The following is a 25,755-nucleotide window of genomic DNA, read 5'->3' on the forward strand; positions in this document are numbered from 1 at the left end:
CCCCATCCCTCTAACTTTGGTGTGTTATCCCATGGATTGTCACAGGCTGGTTTAAAGCTCTGCCAATGAGCCTCACTAGCTCATTAGCAAAAACCCTCTTCCCCCTTTGTGAAAGGTGGAAGGCCATCCAGGCCATTCCATTATAGAATAATTCAAAAGTGTGGTGGTGACACCAGCCACAGAGACGTGGCTGCTGTTATTAACATGTACTAACAGACTGTGTCCATCTGTTTCTTTCAGTGTCACTGCCTGCAACTGAAAGAAGAAAAAATAACCTATACTCCAGATTCCCTTACCAAACGTTCCAAGGCCCATCTTTTGTTCTCTTTTGAGCTATGCATTATAGCTTCATCACCACCCTTGACCAGTAATAGCTAATAGTCTGAAGGTCATACCAGGCTAGGAAGTTTCCTAGTGATGTCCTTAACCCTAGTGATGTCCTCTGCCCCAGGGAGGCAGCAGACATTTCTAAAAGGGGGTTCTCTCTGGTTTATTGGACCCTTTGTCCCTGCAGAAGGGAGTCACTTCCAACTATATCCCATTTTTTCTTCCTCTTAGATATGGTTGTGATACAGGGGGTAGGACTTTCTGATCTCTCTAAGGCTTCAGGCTTCCTCATACAAGAAATCAGAACTAAAGGTTATGTCAGCAGCTTTGAAATAATAGATTCATAGCATGGTTAGGGTTGGAAAGGACCTTAATCACCTAGTTCCAACCGCCAAATGGCCATTTCAAGGTAGATTGAAGTAGGGCAGTTATCATCAAAAGCTCCTTTAATTGTGGCATATCATACTGAAAAATACATCCTGAGACCACTACAAACATTATCCCTCAGACAACTGGTGATTTACCAGAGCTAATCTGCTTCAAAAGGGAATGCAAAGAGAATATATGACTTGCCACTTGGGGAGTGGGCCAGACTCCACGTTTCCATTAGAAAGGACACATGCCAACCTTTTTGATAGAAATCACTCAAAGAGACTCTATATAGGTACAAAAGGCAAGGACTGCCTGTGATTAGGTTACAGCCTATAGAATGGTAGACCCAGAGTCAAGAGTCTCAGCTTGATCAGAGGTATTCTGTGTAATCTTAAAGATGCCACCCATCCTTAAAAGGAGAAGCACCCTGGCAAGACAAATGTAAATGTAGTGAATATTTACACACAGATCTATACCTGTTTCTGCATGAAACCCCATCATCATCTGTATTGGAAACCCAAAAGCTACAGTAAGCCCAGACTACAGTTTCTTATTCAGCTGCTTCATTCCTGGTTGAGCAGATAGCCACTGATACTAGTGGGAGCATGCCTGAGTAAATCAGTGTGAAGATTAGGGGCTAAATTCTGAAAGAGCAGTCGTATTTCTCCTCCTTAGCATCATACCTCTTCTAGTCACTCTGCCTTTTTAAGCAATTCAGTGAAGAAAAAAAGCTTCCTTTGTACTTGCTGCACTGTTTCCCTTCCCTCCCCCTCCCAAATCAAATTTAGAAAAATAGGTAAATAAGCTGTGTAACTGCCTCTTGCCTCACCATTTCAGCTTGATGCCCTTCACAACAATCTCAGCTGACAGGTTCAGTGCTGAGCCGTACAAAGTGCTTCCTGCCGGCGTGGGTGGTCTGAGTCACTCCACAGTGAAGCTGACAGCTGAGTGCAGTGATATGGACCCGGGGCAACAAGCAGGCTGGGGAGGTGCAGCTTGGGTTTCATTTGCTGCACATTTGTCTTTTATCCCACGGGTAGGGCATAGCTTGCTGTGGCACACTACAAGGCTCAGTGAGCTAGTCTCTTCACTTGAGAAGCCAATTCTTGTGTTGTAAACAAATGTTTAGATTAGTAATTCATCCGTTGATTTGTAGGGCATCTCTCTCATTATCCCTGAACAACTGCAGATTGAGGCACTCAACATTTTTTATGATCTAGGCACAAGGGACTAATCTAAAACACAGGCTTAGTGTCCAGTGATTTATAACATAAGTAGCTTAGACCCTGATACTACAAGTTACTCTAACAAGACAACCCTTTGCATCTAAGTGGTGTCCTTATCAACGAATCAAGGCTAATCTCCTACAGAGATCTCAAATCAGGGTGGCGGCATCATCTCAGATGCAATGGGAGTTTCCTCCCACACCTGAACACTTTAATTGGGTTCAACTACAATTAGAAGAAAGCAGCAGCATGTAATATTTGGAAGGTGGAATATTCTAGTTTATAACACACTCCAGGCTCTATCATGTTTCTGTATCAGTCAGCCACACCTCTCGGTTATCACAGATCATACTCAGCATTCTCTGGCCCATTATATACTGGGAAGAAGTCTGACTCCTCCTTAACCTACCAGTGGCTTTTGCTGCAATTAGCCATTCATCCTGTAACTGCTCATGTACTCTAGTTCCCAGAATTAATAAGATCAACTACCACAGATGTGCAAGGACAAGAAATTAAATAAACAGTTGTATTTATTCTGTTTATTACCAATAACTAAAGGTCCTTGTCCTTAGAGAGAACTAGCTAACCAGGAAATTTTGGATGTCAAAGTGCAGACGTTTTTGAGATATGCCTGAGCATAAAAACATATGAAAATACTTACAAGATGAAATGTCTGTAATTTTTCATCATTGTTTAACTCAAAAATTGCAAAGAAGCTTGCTTAAAGTTTCCAAGAGAAAAAATAATCTCAGGCTGAAGTAATGTGTGGAAAAAAATCAATCCTAAAGGAGAATTTTTCAACAAAGTATCATCACATACAGAAAGGGATGAAGTAGTACAGGCTGAACCACACAGCCAGATCCTAAGGTGAGTTAAAACAATTGAGAGAGAAATGACTGGTGGCATGTCGGATAGCATGTTGAACATGACCGAGCAATATGCCATAGCTACAAAGCCCAGCGGCCTTCTGGAGTGCATTAGGAAGAACACTGACAGCAGGTAAAGAGAGGGAATCCTTCCTATATAATCAGTACCACTGTGACCACACCTGGAGTGCTCTAATTCTATGCTCCCCAGTAAAAGAAAGACATGGACAAACTGCAGTGAACCTAGTGAAGAGCCACTAAGAAGATAAGGGATTGGAGGACCTGATGTACAGGAAGCTGAGAAAGTTGGGATTGTTCTGCTACTAGAAGAGAAAGTTCAGGGGATTTTACCAATCTTGGGTGGATTAAAGAAGACAGAGTTAGACTCTTCTCAGGGGTGTCCAGTGAAAGGACAAGAGGCAAAGGACACATATTGAAATACAGGAAATACAATTTAATGTAAGGAAAAACTATTTTACTGTAAGGGTGATCAAATACTGGAGCAGGTTGCACAAAATGGTTCTGGAGTCTCCATCCCTGGAAATATTTAGAACTCAGCTGGACAAGTCCCTGAACAACCTGCTCTGACTGAACCTGCTTTGAGGAAGGGGTTGGTCTAGATGATCTCCAGAGGTCCCTTCCAACCTTATCTATCCTGTCCTGTGGCTGAACGGTTCCTATGAACTTTTCTCAACTGGAACATTGAATTCTCACAGTATAAGTATTAAATAAATACTAGGACTCATCATTGCTCCTATGCTGGTGATGTGGTAGCCTCATAGCCCTACTATCTTGCATACAATTTCTGCAAACTACAGTGTTTTGTTATTTTTTCCCCTTTATCATGACAATTTATGACATGCAGTCATATAATATATGGTGATTGGTCTTATGCAAAGCTCTGGCTGTCGCAGAAAGAGAAAGGGAATTTGGAAAACTTACTCATTTCCATGTATTCTGGAGTCAGCCCAGTGAAAGGTTCCAAAGCGTAGTCCAGATCCCACTGCTGAGGGTCCTTTGATTGGTTGGTGTCCACTTCCTTTAGCTCAGTTCTTTCATCCTTCAGCTTCCTGAAGAGTTTCTTTAGCTTCCTGAGAAACAAAAGTTCATATTGAACCAAATCTTTTCTTTTTTTTTTTAAACCCTACAAGATTTAGCCCAAGTTTTTGCGCAGCAACATAAAATATGGACCATGTTATTTTGGTGTCCAACAGGCTTAGTCTACTCTCTAAAGTTCTGATGTTGCTTATTGCCAGGTGACAGGCTGCTGAAGTAAGCAGTTCCTATGTTACTGTGTCAAGAGAAAAGTTACAACAACATAATGGTGTTGAACTCTACTTTTTAACACCTCTTTCTCTCTAGATGTGTCGAATGGACATCTTCCTGAAGCTCAAGCACCTCAGGCCTAAATATAGATAATAAATAATACACTCAAAACCAACACACTGAGCACTTTTCCCTTAAGAAAGAAAGAAAGAAGAAACAAACAATATACCAGAAGGTAACGTGCTATCTTCATAGCACGTATCTAGTACAGGTAACTTTTTCTCTCACCATGAAGGTTGGGAACTTCCAATAGAGTATACTTTTAGGTCAAAATGACCAGATATTTTGCAAAAGAGGGTGCAGGAATGTACTCATTCCTAAACCTGGTGGACTTGTGAATATTTTAAGCATGAAACCTGCTTGTTCAAAGTGAAAAGAAATAAGCACCTCTGCTAATAAATCCACAGCACCAAAGAAAGAAGTGTCTCCAAGCTACTGATAGGTCCAAAGCCTCTCAGGGCTCCAAAAAGGAATAATATTAACATAAAGTCAGCCCTGTAACCACCAGAAAACACCCACAGCTCTTCAGTTCCAGTGCTTTCCTGTCACAAGCACATATACCTGAGTCTACCTAAATAGACAAAAAAAAGATGCTGCTTGTGAAAGCTTAAAGGAGAAGCACTATTTAATTAAAATGTTACAGCTAATAAAGACAACAAGATATGTATCAATGAAATGTTAAGTATAAGCAATGTCTTAATTTTACTAATGGTCTGTCATCCTGGAGAAATGCAATCTCCTTGCTTCTACATAATGTGCAAACAGGGTTTAAAGTAACAGAGAGAATCGGATTCACAAGAGTTTCAGCAAGGTCGGCAGAATTTTGTCTCAGAGAGGTATACCTTTCCTGTCAGCACACACAGAAACCCTACCTTAGTCACTTCACACTCTTTGGATTCAGTAACAAGTTAGTGCTAAAAAAACATAACTTGGGATGCATGCAGTAACAACCTCTTCAATGCTCTATGTTGCAGCCCCCACTGGAACTCACTGGGGAAGAACTGGAATTCACTGGAAGCCACTGGAAACTACACAATTTTAGAATTCCTAACATAAAACCTGAAACATTTGTTTAATGCTTATGAGAATAATTTTGTATTTCCAAGGTAATTATTTTTCCCGAGAGCTTACCAATCATGTATGCAGCAAATTATGCATATCTATATAGACCCTGAAATACATACTTCACCTTGAATTAGATGCTTTACTTGCATAAGTATATAATCTTCCTTAAGAGATTTCTTATAAGAGTTTTAGAGGTTCAGAGTTTTTCTTCAGATATGTCACAGTGTGTATAAAGGTGGAACGCTGGGCTATCAGACAACCACTGTTAAGGTGAAACTTGGAAACCTCTGTTTATCTCGCAAGCCCTACTCTGCTGGTGAGTTTTCACTGCCTCTGAAGCAGAAAAGCAAAACCATTTAAGTAAGCACAGATCAGTTATATCTCACACCTCCTTTAGATCAGAAGAGAATGGATCAGAGTTTCTCATTCTGACCACATTTTACAGTAACATAGTTCATTTTGAGCAGACTATAAATTACTCACATGGGTGAGCAACTATTTGTGCAAGTATTTCTTTGGATCTCAGCATGAATAGTAGTATCAGCCACTGTCCTACTGAAATGAAGATACATATTTCACAACACTGACAAATACATGGATTTCTTAAATAGTAAAATCTCAGAGTAGAATGAATCCATCTCTAAAAGAAAAGTATTCCCAGTGCTCTCCTAGATTAAATGCATATGCATCGATAACTTCATGCTATTTTATACAAAGAGAAATTCACATGGAAAAAAATGCAATAGATATTTCCTCAAAATCAAGGAAGCGAAGTACAGCAAATTAGCATAAAACATCAATATTTATACTTACTGCATGTCTTCCTTTGCAGATTAAATTTATCTTTCACAAATATGCACATTATTTTATAGTTCCTCACATATGTGCCATATGAATGAAAATCCAGACTAATCCCAGTGATGTTTTGCCAACAGTGTAAGCAGGGCTCTCCCACAAACATTTCCCCCACAGCTTGCGATAAATCCTTTGAACTAGAGGTGTGTGGCCTGGAGGCAAGATTGTATGGGGTAGTGGTTTTCATTTGTTCTTCCAGCTAAGCAGAACCACTTTCTTGGACCCCAACTTTAGTAGCAGGGCAAGGCTAGCTGGCAAACACACTAAAGGCTTTGCTGGGTAGGTTTATTGCTTTGTTCATGGATGTACACCGAGCCACACAGAAACACAGTACAAGGCTCTACAGAAGCCTGGAAATGACCACAGTGGCTGCAGAATTTCTACACTGACCAGTGTTTACAGGACCAATTCAATTTCATCAGCAATGTATGGAGGAAATGGGGATTGGCAGACACTCTTAAAACAGACCCAGATTGCATCAGGTCTTCTCTGTACCAGGATCACAAAGCTGAAAAAATCAAAGAGATCAACACTAGCTTTTTTCCAAGTGCAGCTAAGGCATATCTCTAATAGCAATATTCTCAGTACTTTCTCAATACCCAGATACAGTAATGCTAAGCAAATACTTTCAGTACCCAGAACATTCAGTTTACACAGTTTTAATAAAAGGATGGAGAGTTTTAAAGTATTTCACAAGAAAGAATTAAACGGATCCTTACAAAGACATTTACCTCGTACAACTCAGCCATTTCAAGACATTAAAATTCCCACCTCCCCCCTGCTTTTATGGCAATCAAGGGAACTTGTCCATGACAGAGGTGATATAGTATTCAGAAGGTAGGAGACTGGGGGCAGGATTTAAAACAATCAAAGAATTCCCAAGATGCTCCTCCAGCATATCCCAATTAATTTCCTAATGTAGGCACTCTCAGAGGACAGTGAACAATAAGTTAAAGACAGTGCTGATTCTGATTTCTGTTCCAATAAAAGGATATGTGCTATAAATGTTGCTCGCATTTCCATGGCCAGATGAGATTGAAGAGCATCTTGCTGTCACTGTGCAGCAGCTGAGATAAAATTTGGGTGTTTTTAAATGTGAAGTCTGCACATGTGTGATTTAATCCTCTGGTTAGATCGCAATGGAGTCGAGTTACGGAGTTTAATGCATACACTCAACTCTCCTGAGAACCCAGTAACTAAAACAATAGTTGTTGTTTTTCATGTTTATTTGGGAATACACTAAATCCAGGGTTCTGTAATAATTTTTAATTTCTCATCTGCCTATCTATAAGCCAGGCTTCAGGAGTGGCACCTTTCACCATTTTGAGTTAAGCTTTGAAGCGTGTTCTTACTTTTATTCTTATGACATTTTTTTAAAGGATCAACTAGCTGAAAGCAAGCCAAAGTATTTCTTTCAAATATTCCATGAAAAAAATGTACCTTTGTGTCATATCCAAGCATGTGAAGTTTGAGTCCAAACAGAAATGTGTCAGAAAGTTAAAGGAACAGAAAACAGGAATTTGTACAGTGTTATTCTCCAGCTATGCAGCAGTAGGGCAATGAAAATGAGTTTTGCAGAACTCTATAGCTGCACATATGATTGTGTTATTAAAACTGAGTAAGCTTTTTAAATGCACTTGTGTGAAACCTGTTTTTTAATTCCTCAGATCAACATTTTTAAACAAAGTTGACAGAATTATAACTATCAGCTATTTTAGCTTCTGCTTTCTGCATGCTAGGCAGCCCCAACAGTGAGACCAAGGTAGGTTTGCTCCTTCAGAATGAGTCTCCAAGAAGCTTTGTGCTGAAGAAGCGCATGCAGCAAGGTTTCATGACCATACAAGTAGCCATATGAATCTGGACAGAGAAAACTATAGATTAGCCATTATTTCTGGTCCTTTTGCCAGTGAATACTAAGAAGCAACATACATTCGTAAAGAGACTGAGTAGCATTGAAAAGAATGAGTGTAGGATCAGGGGGAAAGAAAACGAAGAGTTTTTTGTCAGAAGGCGATGTCTAGAGCAGTTAAAATTGACTGCACTTTCTCACAAGGGATTGGCACCAACCTGTTGTGTTAAATTGGAGGTTGGAGCATGGTTTAATTATGTTGTTTATAATTCCTAACATAACCAATAAGTATAGCATTATGCAAAGTAATCAGCATCTGAAGAGAGCATAAAATCACTAGGGGAAAATACTCCACCCCTGGAGAATCCACAAGCTTTTGATGAAAAAGATGAGGAAAAAAAAGAAAACAAAATCAAAGTGATCCTGGCTGGGCTGCAAGCACATGGTGCTTTTAAAAAAAGACAGCTGACTGAACAGTTGCTCTATTTATACACTAAAAAGGAGTAGCAGGATTTGGGGAATCTGGGGGAAGACATGATGATGACCTGAGAAAAATGAGAAATTTGTACAGTGAGGGGAAAGTGTAGGGGCTGGAGAGGCAGAGCAGCTGGGGGCAGGTTGAAATAGGACAGAGGCACAAGTCTCTGTGCCTTTGATGGCTATGCAGTCCTCATGGTGCATCTCCACCACAGCCTGCCAGAAAGATTGGAAATAAGGGTTAGCCTACCAGTTTCTCATAACTCTCAGTTACCAAATACTCTTGGGTACGTCAAGGCAGATTACCTGTGACAGTCACCAAGGGCTGAATTTGAAGTACTGCAAGGCAATGCTTGCTAGGAAGAAATGCAAATAGACTATATGAAAAGACAGAAACCCCCTAAAATCCATCTGCCTGGGATGAATGATTTATATCAGGTGGGTTTTAAGGCTGTCCTTTCATTTAGCACTTTTTCTTGGAAGTATCATAGAAAAGTGTCAAGGGAGAAAGCTAGACTGAAAAAAATGAGTAGATGAACACTTGTATCTAGAGAAAAGGAAGTGCAGTGGGTCAGACTCTTGTCTTCTTGCCTGTAATTTTGTTTGTTGCGAATGGAGTACTGAAGGTCCAGACTTTTCTTCAGTCATATTCCTACAGTCTGTTCACATAAGGAGAGACCTCATACTCACACACAGGCAGTACAAGAAGGATTCAGAGAGAGAATTAAAGGACTTTAATCTCTCATTTGATTCCACGGTTTATGGTATAGTCATGCTTTGCTGGCACATTCAGACCCCTGGGTTCTATGGGAGTTGAAGTTGTGTTTGGGAATTTTTATTTCTCTAAAGAAAACAATAACCAAAAAACAGGAAAGAAAAGAAAAAACAAAACCAACAAACTCTTGAAACCTTCCAATGCCATTAATTAATAGGAATATATTAAAGGTGAAAAGTGAGACAGGGATAGTAGCTATGAAAAGGTGTCTTTAAAATTATTTTTATTAACTCTTGGTATTCTTATCCAGCATAGTCAAATGCATTTTTAACTAAGTGATGCTGAATAAAAAGGCCAAATTCATGGCCCCACAAAAGTCAATGGGAGTTTTGCCATTGACTTCAATAGGACCAGGATTTCACCCTGAGGGTTTAGCACCAAGGTCAAAGACAGAGAGTAATAAAATAACCACATGGATTTTTTTCAATAAGTTCAGAAAAACAGAACTGAAAAAAAGGTTAAGGCTCTCAAGCCCTGCAGCCTTTTAGGGTCAGTTCCTGTGGCAACAGTAAGAGAATTACGGTATGTGACACATCTAAGTGAACTGTAGCATATATACATCTGTTAAACTTATGAATTCCAGCCCCACAGAACACACATTTCAATTCAAGAAGGCTTAGTTTTCCATAATTCAAATGCTGTTGCATTTACCTAGCTGTTTTGATAATCCTGGGTGCAGAAATTGAAAAAGAAATCACATAAATGTTTAGAAGACCGGTAAGTCACATCTGCCATAGCTGTGCAGCAGTTTCTTCAGAAACATTGAAGGAAACAGCAAAGAAAATAGCATGTGTCCCCATGATGCCAAACAATGCAGGGCTGCCCTCTGAATTTTAACTCTGTAATTCTTCAGCCAGCATTGACAGTGAATAATCCAGAATAAAGACACTGAATGATGGTTCCCAATTGCAACAACAATAGGGTGCTAGAGATTTAATGGATGGCCGTTGCTTATGAACTCAGTCTCCCATCTATTTAGTACTTTGAGGGAGACAGCAAATTGAGGTAAAGTTTTGTGACGTTCTGCAAAGCAATTCAAATGCATTTGATCTTATGGTGAATGAAATAAAAATGTTTTCTGAAATAATCCCGATATCCCAAGATTTCAATAGGGGAGAAAACTTTCAATCTGGGTCATCATATAACTTAGCAGAGAGATACCTCCATGTTACATTCATATAGAGGACAGTTCCAGATTCTGAAGAAGAAACCATCATTTATGTTAGTCCCGTCTGCCTCTCCAGATGGCTAAGGTTGATTGCAGCACTCATACTCTGCCTCCAGTGGATATACAGGGAGCCAGCTTAAGAATCTGTGTTATTCACTTTCTCATTCCCTCCAAAGAGAAACACGGCAAGAGGGGCAGAAAATTTGCAGCTGCTGAAACTGGACATAGAAAAGACTGATCTATCTTTCTGTCACGGGAGGACTGTTCATCACAGTGGCTGCCGTTGCAGAAGTAGACACTGGAAAATACAACAGGGGCCTGATGAAGGTAGAGAAATCCTGAAAAGGAAAATAAAAACTTACTGATAAAAAAAAGATGATCTAAGAAAGGAGATGAGTGGACTGTAAGAGTTTACCAAGGAAAACAGGTAGCAGAACAGAGAGAATAGGATGCAGTAGGAATCATAGAATCATAGAATGGGTTGGGTTGGAAAGGACCTTAAGATCATCCAGTTCCAACCCCCACCCACAATGGGCAGGGATGCCTCACGCTAGACCATGTTGCCCAAGGTTCTGTCGAACCTGGCCTTCAACACTGCCAGGGAAGGAGCATTTACCACTGCCATACAGGAAGGCAGATAAGAAGGATGGAAGGCAGAGGGCAACAGTATCTTTATCTATGCATCTATCACATCTCCTCATAACTACAGACATAATAGATGATGTGTCCCACACGACATTCTTGTCTCTAAATTGGAGAGACATCAATTTGATGAATGGACCACTAGGTGGATAAAGAACTGGCTGGATGGCTGCACACAAAGAGTTGTGCTCAATGGCTCAATGTCCAGCCGGAGACCAGTAACGAGTGGTGTCCCTCTGGGATCAGAGTGGGACCGGTCTTGTTCAACATCTTCGTCGCTCCTTCGTTTTCCTGCTCCGGCAGGGGGATTGGACTAGATGATCTTTTGAGGTCCCTTCCAATCTCTAACATACTGTGATAGTGTGATACTGTGATTGAGTGTGCCCTCAGCAAGTTTGCCGATGACACCAAGCTCTGTGGTTTGGTTGATACGCTGGAGGGAAGGCATGCCATCCAGAGGGACCTTGACACGCTTGTGAGGTGGGCTGATGCCAACCTCATGAAGTTTAACCATGCCAAGTGCAAGGTCCTACACCTGGGTTGGAGCAATCCCAGACACAGCTACAGGTTGGGCAGAGAAGAGATTCAGAGCAGCCCTGCAGAGGACTTGGGGGTTCTGGTCGATGAGAAAATGAAGATGAGCCATCAGTGTGCGCTTGCAGCCCAGAAAGCCAACCATATCCTGGGCTGCATCAAAAGGAGTGTGACCAGCAGGTTGAAGGAGGTGATCCTGCCCCTTTGCTCTTGTGAGACCTCACTTGGCTTATTGTGTTCAGTTCCGGTGTCCTTAACATAAAAAGGACATGGATCTGTTGGAACAAGTTCAGAGAAGGGCCACGAGAATGATCAGGGGACTGGAGCACCACTTGTATGAAGATAGGCTGAGAAAGTTGGGTCTGTTGAGCCTGGAGAAGAGAAGGCTGCGTAGAGACCTCATAACAGCCTTCCAGTATCTGAAGGGGGCCTATAGGGATGCTGGGGATGGACTCTTCGTTAGGGACTGTAGTGGTAGGACAACGGATAATGGGTTAAAACTTAAACAGGGAAGTTTAGATTGGATATAAGGAGGAAATTCTTTCCTGTTAGGGTGGTGAGGCACTGGAATGGGTTGTTCAGGGAGTTTGTGAATGCTCCATCCCTGGCGGTGTTCAAGGCCAGGTTGGACGAGGGCTTGAGTAATATGGTTTAGAGCGAGGTGTCCCTGCCCATGGCAGGGGGATTGGAACTTGGTGATCTTAAGGTCCTTTCCAACCCTAACCTATGATTCTACGATTCTATGATGTGTGAGACACAGAACTACTGCTTGTGCAGCACATGAATGTTTGGAGTCCCTGTTGGTCTGGAATTATATGTGTCCAGCAGACCTATGCACAGCCTTCTGAAAAACTGTCAGTGTGTCTGTGTATGTGGGGCTGATGAGTATTGTTAAGAGCTTAGTCCAAACCGGTAGAGTGGCTATGCAGAAATAGATGGCTAACTGTTTTAATTAACTCAAATTCAGTACAGCGCAGTGCTTCTGGTGCTTAACAGGTCCTGTGAACCCTACAGACATGTGATTTTCTGGAGAATGAAAACAAAGGAATTCAAGATGACAAGATAGTATTGTGACTAAAACAAGGTATTTCACTGGGAAGGACAGAATGAAAGCATGTTTGTTTTTAAACAGTTATTCAGTTTTAAAAATTGAGGCCACCATAGGTTGTTGGCAGAAAAGTAGGGGAGCAGAAATGATGGAGAAAAATGGGATGAAATTGTCACATTCTTGCACCAAGAGTTGTAGTGAGGGAACTGAGAAATAATGTGACAGGAATTTTCTGTTTGGACTGGATCAGACTCTGCTTTCATGAGTCAAAAGTAATAAATTCAGTATTTCTAACATCATAAAATCCCAGTTAAAAAAAGCCAGTAGCAGTGAGTTTTTGGAAGACGGGGGGGGGGGAAAAGTCACACCAGGTTTACACTGAGAAAGTTTTAAGCCTTCAACATGTCAGATATTTTGGGAATGATTTACTACCCTTTTTTCAAAATAAACTGTAAACTCAACGAGATGCAGACAGAAAACAGGCCTTCCTATTGAACTTTGACACAAGAATAATGAAACCATCCATAACCCACATTTGATTTGTTTGGGAAATTTTGCTCTCTATTTAAATTACTTCTTGCTAGGAAAAGGGAGGAAAAGGGCTCATTTTAAAAATATTTTATAATCTTTCAAGCATCACTCATCTTTGTTTCTAGTTAGCATCTTCAAGGCCTTCCTTAGGGATGCAATCCAAAAGCTACTGACACCAGAGCTGATAGCTCTGACTAACTTCAGTGGAGCCAAGGCTTGTGTCTAAGCCAGATTCTTCATCTAGTACAACATTTCACAGACCACTGCCACCAGCAAGGATGATTCAGTTAACAGAAACAAGAGCAAACGTCCCAGGAGGAAGGAGAGCAGGGCATTCTCAGTGGATTCTCAGTGCCTGAAGACCTCCTTGACACTGGAGACAGACCAAGAGAGATTTCTTCCTGTATTGGGAGCAGAGAATGCTGTGCAGTTAGCATCCTGTGGCAAACAGACTTTGAGCAGCATGCCAGCATCTCTCCCATACTGTAGCTCCTGCATCATACAGTGACATACAGGCACCTTAGAAATGTGTGGACTTCATCTGTAAACCCATAGCATAGTCACAGACCAAGTGATACATGTTAACATCTTTTAGGAGCTATTGCTTTTCTCCATGCCATCTCTTCTCCACTTTATACTAATTCGATAGTAGTTGATACTGCTACCCTGAAAGCTTCTCTAAAACTTCCCAAGAGATCTATCATACCTTGCCTGTTTTCCCAGGTTACTAAAATTAATTTAGATCAATTATTTAATATATTCAATCACTTTCTTCAAGCCATTTACTGCAGTTATAGCCAATTATTCAGCATAAAATACAGCCAAATCATTTCACCACAACCAAAAATGTGATTTATCATCACATTCAATTAGAACCCACTGAAGGTAGTGGCAAAAGTCCCATCCAGCTGAATAAGGATCAAGCCTTTAATTTACTGCGTGCTGCATGGTAATAGTGACGCATGGTAATGGAGAAGTTGGGATACATACGGGATTCCAATTTCAAACAGATTGTTTTGAATCAGTTGTTTTCCAAGCATAATGATGCTCAGCTGAATACAAAGTTCCATCAAACATCCTCCTGGTGCACACTGTAATTAAACAAAACCATAAAGTGTGAAGGGATTAAAAATATTAAAGTACCCACTTAGAAGACATACTGATGTCTATATGTGGCCATCTCCCCTGCCACCAATTTGCACAAGAGTGTGGAGCTTGTCAATCATTTGAATTCTATGCTTAACAAGGTATTTCATCTCTACTCATAAAACTTCATTATGGAAAATGTGCAGAGCTCTGAAATAACTGACTGTGCCCTGGGACTACTATATTTCCTTTTAAATATTTACTATATAATCAATGTAATAAACATAATGCAGTATCACCAATACTCTTCCAACCTGATGTCTCCCAAGGGTGAAGAAAGTCTTCAATCTTTCAAAGACTTATGCATAAGCTTTATTGTAAAACCTTTAGTATGTCTATTGATTTTCAAGGGAATACCCACAGCAGTGGGGGGGGGGGGGGGCCAACCAAAAAAAAGGGGACCAACCAAAAACAAGTGTTTACAGCTTTAGCACAAAATGGCTATAGCTTTTTAGACTATTAAATGCTAGGCTTCTAGTTACCTACAGTATGATAAGCCAGATTCAAGTTCCAGCTCTGCCACAGGTTTCCCAAGGGTCTTATTTAAATCATGCAATGTTTGTGCCTCACTGCCCAGTTGTAAAATATAGAAATGGTGAAGCTTCACCTAAGAAAGACCATGAACTATCCAAAACTACAGAAAGAAAGAACATACAGGTGCCTCAGATGGAAAATTTGAGGGGTTTCTATTTATTTTGAAGATTTAGCATCTTGTCTTCATATGTTTTCTATTTTTAATTCTTATTGTCTGGACTCTGGTAAAATGCACTGTATGCATCTCTTTATGTTAAGGATTTTTCCTCTTGAATTTCATATGTACTTACCTCTTCCATTCGATAACTGTCAAACACATATACATAACGACCAGGACGGCCAACAAATCTGAAAGCAATAACAAGATATGAAATAACATAAAAATAAGACAAAGTTAACTTTAACAACATAAGTGTTCATGCATATTAACTAAAATAAATTTCACAGATAGTCACTTCAAAATGAATTTTAAGACTCAACACTTATTCAACTTCAATTATTTAAAATTCTTTTGAAGTAGTACTCTACAACTGTTTTTTCACATGTTGATGAAATAATTTTAATGAAATATTTTTCTGTGCTTAATAATAATAACAATATCCCTCTCTCAATTGAGATCACAAACAAAACTGGGAATACCAATCCTACCTCACATTCTATTGCACCTGAGTAATGCCCTGAATGGAATTATTTACACATCTATGCACAGTGAAGGCTCTTCCAACTACACAAGGAGATACAGTGAAATTGATTTTATTCTAACCATAAAACACAAAAATATGGTTAAAAAAGAAAGAAATTGGCAATATTTTTCATTAATGTCTTAGAATATTTACAACTGCTAGTAAAATGCATCGTTAATTCTTTAATCGATGATGCTGAATAGGATTACTAAAGAGTATAGATTAGCAAACTTTACAGCCCCCAAAAGGAACAGAAAAATAGCATGAAACAGAATCCAGAGGATATTTAAAACATTCTTGCCAAGGTTTTAGCAAACATTTTAAACTTCCCATTCAAAAGCATGTGTTATGCTGTGGATAACTGAGTCCCAAAAGACAATAATCCTGAACCCATAGGAAGTCACACTTATTTAGAAGGACAGCTGAATTAGGTTTTTGGTCAATCAGTTCATTTGCCAAAACATGCAACTTCCAGTTGACTATAACTGTTCCTTAATTTAACTTGATAAAGGCAAATAGTGCAAAATGTTCAGAAAGTAGTAATGTAGTTCCACAATTCAAAATGAAACAGGGAAATGTTTCTTTGCTAAATGATGCTTCAAGAAAGATTTGCTAAAATGTGGAAAGTGAAGACCTGTATGCACTACTATTCTCTTGTAAATGCAACACTTTAACTAAAATGTATCATTTTCTGAGGTGTGGATTATTCCAATTTTAGAAAGAAAACTAAAACTCTTGCATTTCAGAACAATGCTCTACTTAGAACAGAGACAGAACAATACTCATCACACCCCACCATTAAAAAACAAGCTTTAGACAGCCCTGTTTATGATACTTTTTCATAGCTGGTGAAGGTTTCAATTCCCAGACTTAGGGAGCCCTTGATGCCTATTTTTAAACACAGATCCACTAATACAGTCATATATATACATAAATATCTATATAAATAAATATCTGTACCTAAAAGAGATTATAACCTACCTTCCTTTAAAAAAGGCAACATAAAAAATTGGTGCATAAGAATTCACAAACTTCAGTAGGAATGCCTTCAAAATCAGTCTCTCCTCAAAGTTTTTCTCTGTTTTGGGTACCTCTGGGAGAAGGAAAGGGGAAAAACCAAAGAAATCAGTTAGTAAATATGTAAACATCCCTGATATCCCCAAATACAAAACCAAACTACAAACTTTGAGCTAATACTAGTTTTTCTTTTCTACTTTTAGTTTGTACCAATGCACACTAGCTCTGCACTGACTTCTGATATCCAGAGCCTTCCTATATTTCCAGGTGAAAATTGAAAATTCATTAATAGAAATATTAATGAACTTGATTCTCTGATAGGCCTCTGACATGTTCAGGAATTGTTAATGAGTTGCTCTTGGCTGCCTATCAAATACCCGGCTGTCAAAAAAGCCAGTAAATCCTGACACCTGTCCTGAACCAGGCAATATCTCACTTTTCCAGTCCCTTTCATTGCCTTACTGAGAAACCTGGGCAGACCACATCACCTTTCCCTGCTTCAGGCCCCATTTATGACATCTTAGCACAGACCTCTGTCATTACTCTGTCATCTATTATATTCTTAAATATATAATAGCATTGTGTTTTAATATAATGTAAATATTATTAATAATAATTACAGGCAAAAATAACTATCATATATTTACATGGTTCTCCTCCTAGCTATATGGAGGTTTAAAAAAAAATAATTGGATTTTGATATTCAATTGTGTAAAGCTTAAGCAGCTCAAACAGCTTTAATTGTACATAAGCATATGTCTATTAGCATATATATCAGTTACACAACTGAAATAACAAAGCATTAATATTCTCCACTCATGAATGATGGAAACAAAGCACCGACTTTCATCCAGAAAAAAAGCCTTTAAAGCCTTTTTAACTTTGTGTGCACAAGCCTTTTTTTCTATAACGAAATTGTTAATGAGCTTGACACTAAACACAAGACTAAGTACCTTTCTGAATAAAGCATCATGTGAATTGTTAACTGCCATGCAAAATAAATGCACATTTTTGCTAACTCTTCTCTGTCCACTCTATAGCCTACATTTCTAGACTTGTTTAGATAAACCATTAAAAAATGTCTTAAATATTTTGAGTGTTTGTTACTCTGTTCCCAGATTTAATTTCAATTTCCATGGAAATTTTCTACCAATAGAACACATCGTAGGTACAAGACAGTGCCTTTTCAAACTGACAGAAGGATACTTTAAAAGATTCTATATGGCTTAAACTCTTGTACTGCCACACTAATTCTGAGCTGTTAGCTAATGTGAAAGGAGATAATTTTATTGAGGTATGTTATTGACTGAATTTCTGTAGCACGATGGAAGTGTGAAATAAAAACAGATCCAGAGCTTTCGCTTTAAGGACTTCATTAAAAATACTGCTGTACTTGTATGGTTTTGTTTTGGGGCACAGTTTGGGTATTCTGGTTACTTTGTAGTTTTGTTGGGTTAGGTTTTTTGTTGTTGGTTGGTTGTTTTTTTTTTTTCTTTTTTAAAGAATCATGGTGTTAATTTGGGCACTAAAGAATAGCAAAACTCTAATGATTCCCCGTTGATGAATTTTATTTACGATACTTTCAACCATATTTTCAACATACAATCTGATGAGCCATGAGCCATTATTCACCTATATGTACTGAAAATCTGAATTAAACCTTCAAACAATTTGAACAATTTGTAGATGATCCCAAATGCTGGGCAACAACTCAGAGTGACAGGAATATTGTATAACAGTGGTGCAGCTTTTAATTTGAGGGAGAAAAATCCTAGGCTTTCCCTCATGGAAAACACCCACAAAGATGAGCTCAGCCTCTGGATGAAAATTTGCACACCATATATGGTTCCAGAGACTCACTCAGCTCTTCACTCCCTCCCCACACTCAGATATACTATACCATACTGAGGCATGTACAGAATTTGTCCTCTAGCTAGTGGAGTCTGCTATAGAAGAAATGCATCCAGCCAGAATAGATTCATTAGTAAGAGAGAAAACTCCCCCCCCAGATGATACACTGATAACATGCCATTGTTTGTGCATTGGCATAATTGGGCAGCTGAAGCTTTCCAGGTAGAGAATGAGCTGAAATATCTGTGGCATGGGCCTTAACTCACTAAAGGAATTGCTACCTTTATAAGGCGCAAACACAAGTAGTTTAGATTTTGTCCCCATTTAACTGGTTCTTCCTTGACCTGAGTGAAGTTACTAGTGAGCAGATGAGATGTAGGTCAGGCCTGGCACCACCTGATTACTGAAGATGACCTACCTATTCAACTTGTGAATACCAGCATATTATATGAACTTTTGCTGGTCTGATCTGTGATAAGTGGGCATCAGTGCTCCACTTTGCTGAGTCTGTAAGAGGTATATAGAGTCTTAATGCCTGCTGCATGAGCTCTCTGCATTGATTACAACAAAAGTACTGGTTTTTTACCCCCAAGCACTGATTCGGCAGGTATTGAAGCAGATCCATTATTCTGATCCTGAATGGAATTGCTATCAGTGTGCTTACAGTTGGAACTTTTCACTTGAACAAAGATTCAAGTGTACTCGATGTTGGAATAGAAACCTATGCTGGCAAAAGCTATGAGATATTCTTTTTTCTTTCACATTTCAAAGGGAGAGATTTTCCTAGCAGGATACCTTTACTGATAAAACCACAGGAACATATTTGAAAAAATCAGGATTGGACCTCTATTTTGACAGCTACAAAACTTCAGTTTATGGTGTTCTTCAAAAAACAGGACTAACAGAGATGTTTTCACTTGTAATTTTGAAAATGTCCTGAGAAAGACAGAATAAGAGACACAGTTCTAAGAGTTCCTAAGGGTTTAATCTGAAGTTTGCTAGTTCCAGCCAGCTTCACATCACTGTAGGTTTTACTGACAGGGAATCTGAACTTCAAATGACTCAGTCAGGCTCTAGATGTCAAAAAGTTTCTGATTTGGATGCCTAAGTTTAGGTGCTCAAAACTGACAGGTAGAACACTTGCTACAGTTAATGGCATCTAAATTTTGCAGATTGATTTTTAGTGTTTTGGATAATTGACTTTATTTTCCTAGATTTTGAAGCATCTAGAGTTAGAGGAGATACATAAAAATGTGAGAAATAATACCTAATAATATCTACAAGAATCTCATGTTAGGGCCTTACCATTAAACATCTTTGGCTTAATGTATATGACAAAACAAAACCCCAACCTAAACTCCTATTAGTAAACGTCTTTAGCCTAATGTGCATAACAAAACAAAATTCTAGCCTAAAAACCTTTGACTAATAGTCAAAGGAATGAATCTCCTTTAAAAGACTTAAATACATTGCCAGGTTTGTAACAATATGACATTAAAAGAAAAAAAAAAAATAATCCAAGCTCTAACTGAAATAGATATTACTATAAAAATGTCCAGCACAGACATGTTCCTATAACGGCAAAAAAGGTCCTTTGAATGGGAAGGATTTGCTAAAAATCACATCAGCAAAACAATACCATAAGTATTTGCCACTACAGCTTTGCCAGAGCGACCAGCATCTTAAAACAACCCGATGATTTTCAGTAAACCCAGCTCCTAGAGGTAAAGATATACATCAAAATACATACCAGGTCAAAAATTCTCAACCAGCTCTAGATAAGTGGATCTTGGCCCACGGCCAGTGCAATGCAGAAATGCCAGCTGAGATGCTGGAAATAACACAGCTGTGTTAACATGGTATTTTGGCCAGGCTAATTAGTCCTATTAGTGGCACACTGCATATTGTGGCTTAGACCCCTAGTTCAGACGTATGTCTGAGCATCTTACTCCATAGGCCTGAATATTTTCACTGTCACTCTTCAGTGGGAATTACTCTTATTAGAACCTTCTTGCATAGTCTCATGTCAATACATGCAATATACTAATGAGGAATGTGGTGAGATAGTTTTACCAATTTCTGTCAGCCATTTGGCAACAGCTCCATAAATTTCATCAAGTATCAGTATCACAACGAGGTTGATGATGACAGCAGTTGCAGTCACAGTCACTCGAACGTTTGACCTGGTTGTCTCGTTTGTGCTGAATGACAACGCTGCTGCTGTAGTAATTCGGTATACAATCACACCAAACACTGCTGAAAACGTCAGCATAATCTGCAAACAAACATACAGATAGATTAGTTCAAGTTTGATACTAGCATTTAAACAGAAGCTTTAACTGATATGTTGGGTTTGTTCCATGAATTGTCATTGTGTGGTTATTTCTTAGAGCAACACAATACAAGCATAATCCAATTAAAATGTGAGAATTCCAAACTCTCTAACAGGGATATAATGATGAAAATGGGTTCTGAACTTGGAACTGACACAGTTCCTGAAGATGTACATGTCCTTTCTGATTAAATTTCCATACATTATTCATGCAGTACTAGTGAAATTCAGGTATTTCATGTTCAAATGCAGATATTAAGCAAGTGCTTTCATCTGGCAATAGGTTCAGGTGGCTTGGACTGTAGGACCTACATTTATGTGCAGTCAAGTAAATGGGCTATACTGGCTGATACAGCTTCACCTCTGCATAGCAGAAGTGGCACCTTACACTCCAGTTGTGTTTGTTTTATTATTATTCTAAGACTGACCTAAACAGGGTTACTAGAGCTTCATTTTATATTTCTGGCCCAGAAATCAGCTGGTATTCTGGCATCCTTCATGGGCTGGCTTTGACCCATGAGATGAGGAAAGTCAGTCCTGCTACTTAAGGTCAAGTTCCCACAAGAAGAATTTGAATTTCACAGAGCTGTGGTATTCTGGTTTCACTAAAACCCCATCACCCCACAATGAAAAAAATAATCAATAAAATAACAATAAAAATTAGCAAATTTTCATAGGCATAGCAGGAAAGGGGGAGAGGGTACATTTTTCTCTTTCATTTTTTTGCCTTTGGCAAGAATTCCAATGCATGTTCGTTATTTTAGGTTAAACATATTGAGATCTTCAGATGAAAGAGATTATCTAAATATGAAATATTAGACTATTGCAATTATTTCAATGAGCCTAGGGGCCCAGATACACAACAAGCATTTAAGTTTAATAGTTCATTTTAATGGCCCAGCAATATTTTATTGAGGTCCTTTATACAAAGGAAGCTTGTCTCATGAAAAATTGCTATTGCAGAAGAAGCAGAACACGAATGAGAGCTATACTAAAGGTTGAAGATGAAACCTGGGCACATTTTATTTTAATAAAGAACTAGTAAACATACTAAAAAATAATGATTTAGAGGAACTCCTGGACATAGCAGATGAAATTTGCAAACACATTTTGTGAGAAAATAGTAATAAAATGCTAGTTCTAATAAAACATCTAATTTTTACTTTTTAAAAGACTGCTTCAATAATTTTAAATTAAATGTAGGTGAATTATGAGTTTTTCCTAATACAAATACTGGTCTAAAGAGAAAAGTCTAAATATAAAACACTTCAAAACATTTCAAATGGCATAAAATATTCTTTTCTTACCTTTTACCATCAAGAATACAGTTCTAATCTTTGTGCGTATTTTTCTCTTTTTTTTTTTTTTTTTGACTTAGCTACGAAACATGCAGACAAAAAGCCTAATTAATTTAGAGCTGTCTGCTCAGCTCTTACTATGACAGAAGTGGTGCAGGAACACAAAGATCATGACTTTTTCCTAACTTGCCCCTTGCAGAAGCAATCACTATATTAGTGAGCAGTAGCGCCATTAAAGAGAGAAAACAAAACAGCACTGCCTGAGAGTAATCTAATACACCTTCTACCTCTACAGTCACCTAAACATTTTCTTAGTTTAAATCACAGGTTCCTTCCTCTTAATCAACTTTCAAATACTCTTCTCCTGCTTCTTTTCTCCATGGTGGACAAGGAAAACCAGCAAAGTAACCTTGTATGCATCATTCTGGGAATGATGAGCTCTCTGGGCACCCACAGACACCTAATCTCCACACATCACTCAGAAATGTCATCTTAACAGTACAGGAAGAAGAGTCATCAAGGACAGTCACCACTAAATAGAGAAAGAGGAAATTTTAGGTCAGAGAAGTTGAATAGCAAACTCTTAAACCAGACCAAAGGATTTCAGGGAACTACAGCAATGAGGAAGATTAGTGGAAGATGTGATAGTATAGGAGGCTCCACTGTTGCAGTCATTTTTGTTCATTCAGCACCATAGCAAGGTACACAAAGTCACCCGAAAATATGTTTCATTTGCTTAAAGAACACAGATACTTGTTTTGCAAAAGTGCTCGGGCTTCAGAAACTCCTCAGCTGCTCAACCATTTTTAAACATCTTCTTAGACACAAAAGGAAAAACATTCTTTCAGGTCTCTTCATTATCTGTGCATCCAACAAAAAGAGAAAATTGAGGAGGGCTTGTAGAACTGCACAGTAACTGAGAGCATACTTCATGCTCTCCATATAGTCACTGAGATTGAATAATTCTTGTATCTTCACAGCATTTCTCTCATTCCTATAAATACCTTTTGCCCAAATTCCAGATCAGATGGTGACCTTTTGTTCAGGTGCCTATTTTAGTTTTTGTTGCCATTGCCAACATTTCACCTGGCCAGTTCTGTCCACTACTACAGCAGACAGTTTCTTCACAAACACGTAGATGACATCAAGCTGAGTGGTGCAGTTGGGAGAGATGGGAAGCTACCCAGAGGGACTTGGGCAGGCTTGAGAGGTGGGCCTATGTGATCCTCACAAGGTTCAACAAGGCCAAGTGCAGGGTCCTGCACCCAGTACCCTGCATCCCCTGCAGTATCCATACAGGCTGGGGAATGAAGGGAACGAGAGCAGCCTTGAGGAGAATGACTTGGGTGTACTGGTGAGTGAAAGATTCGACATGAGCAGGCAGCGTGTGCTTGTGGCCCAGAAGGCAAATCATACCCTGGGCTGCATCAAAAGAAGTGTGACCAGCAGGTAAAGGGAAGTGATTCACACCCTCTGTTCTGCTGAGGCCTCCCCTGCAGTCCTGCATCAAGCTCTGGAGTTCTCAGTACAGGAAAGACATGGACCTGTTGGAGAGGGTCCAGAGGAGGGCCACAAAAATGATCAGAGGGCTGGAGCACCTCTTCTGTGAGGAAAGGCTGAGAGAGTTGTAGTGGTTCAGCTTGGAGAAGAGAAGACTCCAGGGAGACCTTATTGTGGCTTTTCACTTCTTAAAAGGGGCCTATAAGAAAGATAGGGAGAGAGTTTTTAGCAGGGCCTGTTGTGATACAATAAGGGGTGATGGTTTTAAATTAAATGAGGGGAGAATGAGGCTGGACATGAGGAAAAAATTCTTTACAGTCAGGGTAGTAAACAGGTTGGAACATGTTACCCAGAGAGATGGTAGGTGCAACACCCCTGGAGACGTTTAAGGGCAGGCTGGATGTGGTTCCGAGCAACCTGATCTAGATGAAGATGTCCCTGCTCATTGCAGGGGGGCTGGACCAGATGACCTTTGAAGGCCCCTTCAAACCCAAATATTCTATAATTCTATGAGCTAAACTAGTCTGTCAAGGACTGAACTGCTTAGAAACAGATGTGAAAATTGGCTGCAGAAAAGGTCACCTACTGAGCCTGGTATGAACGAAAACAAACAGGAAAGCATATTAGATCTGAGAAGGAGCTGTAAATCCCCATGGGCTAGACTGCTACCTTCATCCAAATAGGATAACAATTTAATATCCAAATAGTTCTTTGTTGAATTATCCCCAGTAGGGCTATTCTAAAGTCAAGTATTATGCCATGTGAATAAGAATACTGTAACAAGGTCCAGAAGGAGCAGGCTAAACTCTTGTGCCATGACACTAATTTGTTTTCTTCTTCCTCTAAGCCAAATGCAATGAATACAAGGAAGACCTCCAGTGATTGCATTGCTCCATGCTATCCTGCTTTCTTCCAACAGCTACCAATGTTTTCATCCTATACCCAGAAACCTTTGCCACAACATGAGCTTTCTAAAACGGACTTTGTTATTACAGTCACAAACGTAACATGTACATGCCCAGCTCAGCTTAGACCTTCTGCTTCTACTGGTCTTACTGGGCAAAAATAAGACTTGTGAACTGTTCTAAAATCCTGCAAAAGACACTGCTTAAATCAAGGTTGGATCTTCTGTCCCCTCTACAGTGAAGTGAGGCTTTGTGTACAGCAGAAGAACTTTGACCAGATTTTAAAGCAGCCATAAATATGTAAAATGATCTTTGGAATGATTTGGTGGTGTAAACCACCAAGGCTGACTGGACAAGAGAACTAAATCCAACATTTTATTCAACATGCACTTTTAAAGAAACAAACAGGATGCCCAGCTTAATAAAGATAGAGGAAAAGCCAGAAAGAGGAAAAAAAACAAACCAAACAACAAACAAAACATCAGAACACAGTTCTTGAAAGAGGACTGATGAAAGCGAAATATGCAAAAGTACATAAATGAAAAGTAAAGAGAAAAGGTTTTACAGTAAGAAAACTGTTAGCAGCTCCAGGAATCATCAGGGAAACTATGACACGTAAAGCTGTAGGAAGGAGGGACAGAACACAACAGCATCATTTTATAGCAACATAGACATCTTAATGGAAAATGCCTATAGGTTTGTGCTACCAGATCCTTTGGCCTGGAAAAAGCAGTATTAATAATTCGGTGACCACTTCTGCAGCACTAGAAATTGCAGCACATGTGTGCGCGTATCTGTGTCAGTCTTCTGTGCCTGTGTGCTGCATAAGTGCACATGCACATGTAAATTCAAGATTTCATCACTTACTATGTATGTAGTGCACACAGCTAAAATATTAGCCTGTGTAAATAACAGAGGTAGATGAGACCAACTTAGCTTTCTCAGCGCAATTCTATTGCACAGACTTACAGTAAACTTAAGTCTGGTGTTTCTTATCACTGTTCAACTAATCTAGCAGAAAAAAAAAAAAAAGAAAATCACATACACTAAAGAGCAGATTGCAATTTCTATGTAGGAAAGGAGAGCTGGCCTTCCCTCATCAAGAGCTGACTTGAATTTCATGCATAGTTTGTAAGGTGTTTCTGTGGGTGCTTGCAACTTAGTAATGTTCAAAATATTCTAAAAAATCATCATGGCCAAATAGTGAAAGCCCTCATAGTTCCACTAGTCACTAATAGAAGTTGAAGGATTGGGGCTCTATATTTTACCTTCATAAATCTCTGAGATGTTACAGTAAAGCAGAGAGTGTAATACATAAGCTATGACTCCGGAAAGTACTTTAAGCTCATGCTTAGGGAAGATTTAAAAATGTGGTTAAAGTCAAAAGCACATGCAAGCACCTTGTCTGCAAAAGAACGGCTTGTAAAA

General features: G+C 39.2%; 1 protein-coding gene across 1 annotated transcript in view; it reads right to left on the reverse strand.

The window, feature by feature from the left end:
• Positions 1-25,755, reverse strand: part of ANO2 (anoctamin 2) — a 182,092-nt gene that overhangs the window by 20,650 nt on the left and 135,687 nt on the right. Inside the window, exons 16-20 of the mRNA XM_061357995.1 lie at positions 20,366-20,567; positions 16,406-16,517; positions 15,032-15,089; positions 14,052-14,152; positions 3,734-3,882 (exon numbers count right to left, since the gene is read on the reverse strand). Of these exons, the coding sequence (XP_061213979.1) occupies positions 3,734-3,882; positions 14,052-14,152; positions 15,032-15,089; positions 16,406-16,517; positions 20,366-20,567 (622 nt within the window). The remainder of the gene's footprint in view (positions 1-3,733; positions 3,883-14,051; positions 14,153-15,031; positions 15,090-16,405; positions 16,518-20,365; positions 20,568-25,755) is intronic.

This window comes from Neopsephotus bourkii, unplaced genomic scaffold (genome assembly GCF_033783945.1).
Source record: "Neopsephotus bourkii isolate Nb327-2 ecotype Australia unplaced genomic scaffold, CSIRO-AGI_Nbou_v1 NB_107, whole genome shotgun sequence".
NCBI lineage: Eukaryota > Metazoa > Chordata > Aves > Psittaciformes > Psittacidae > Neopsephotus > Neopsephotus bourkii.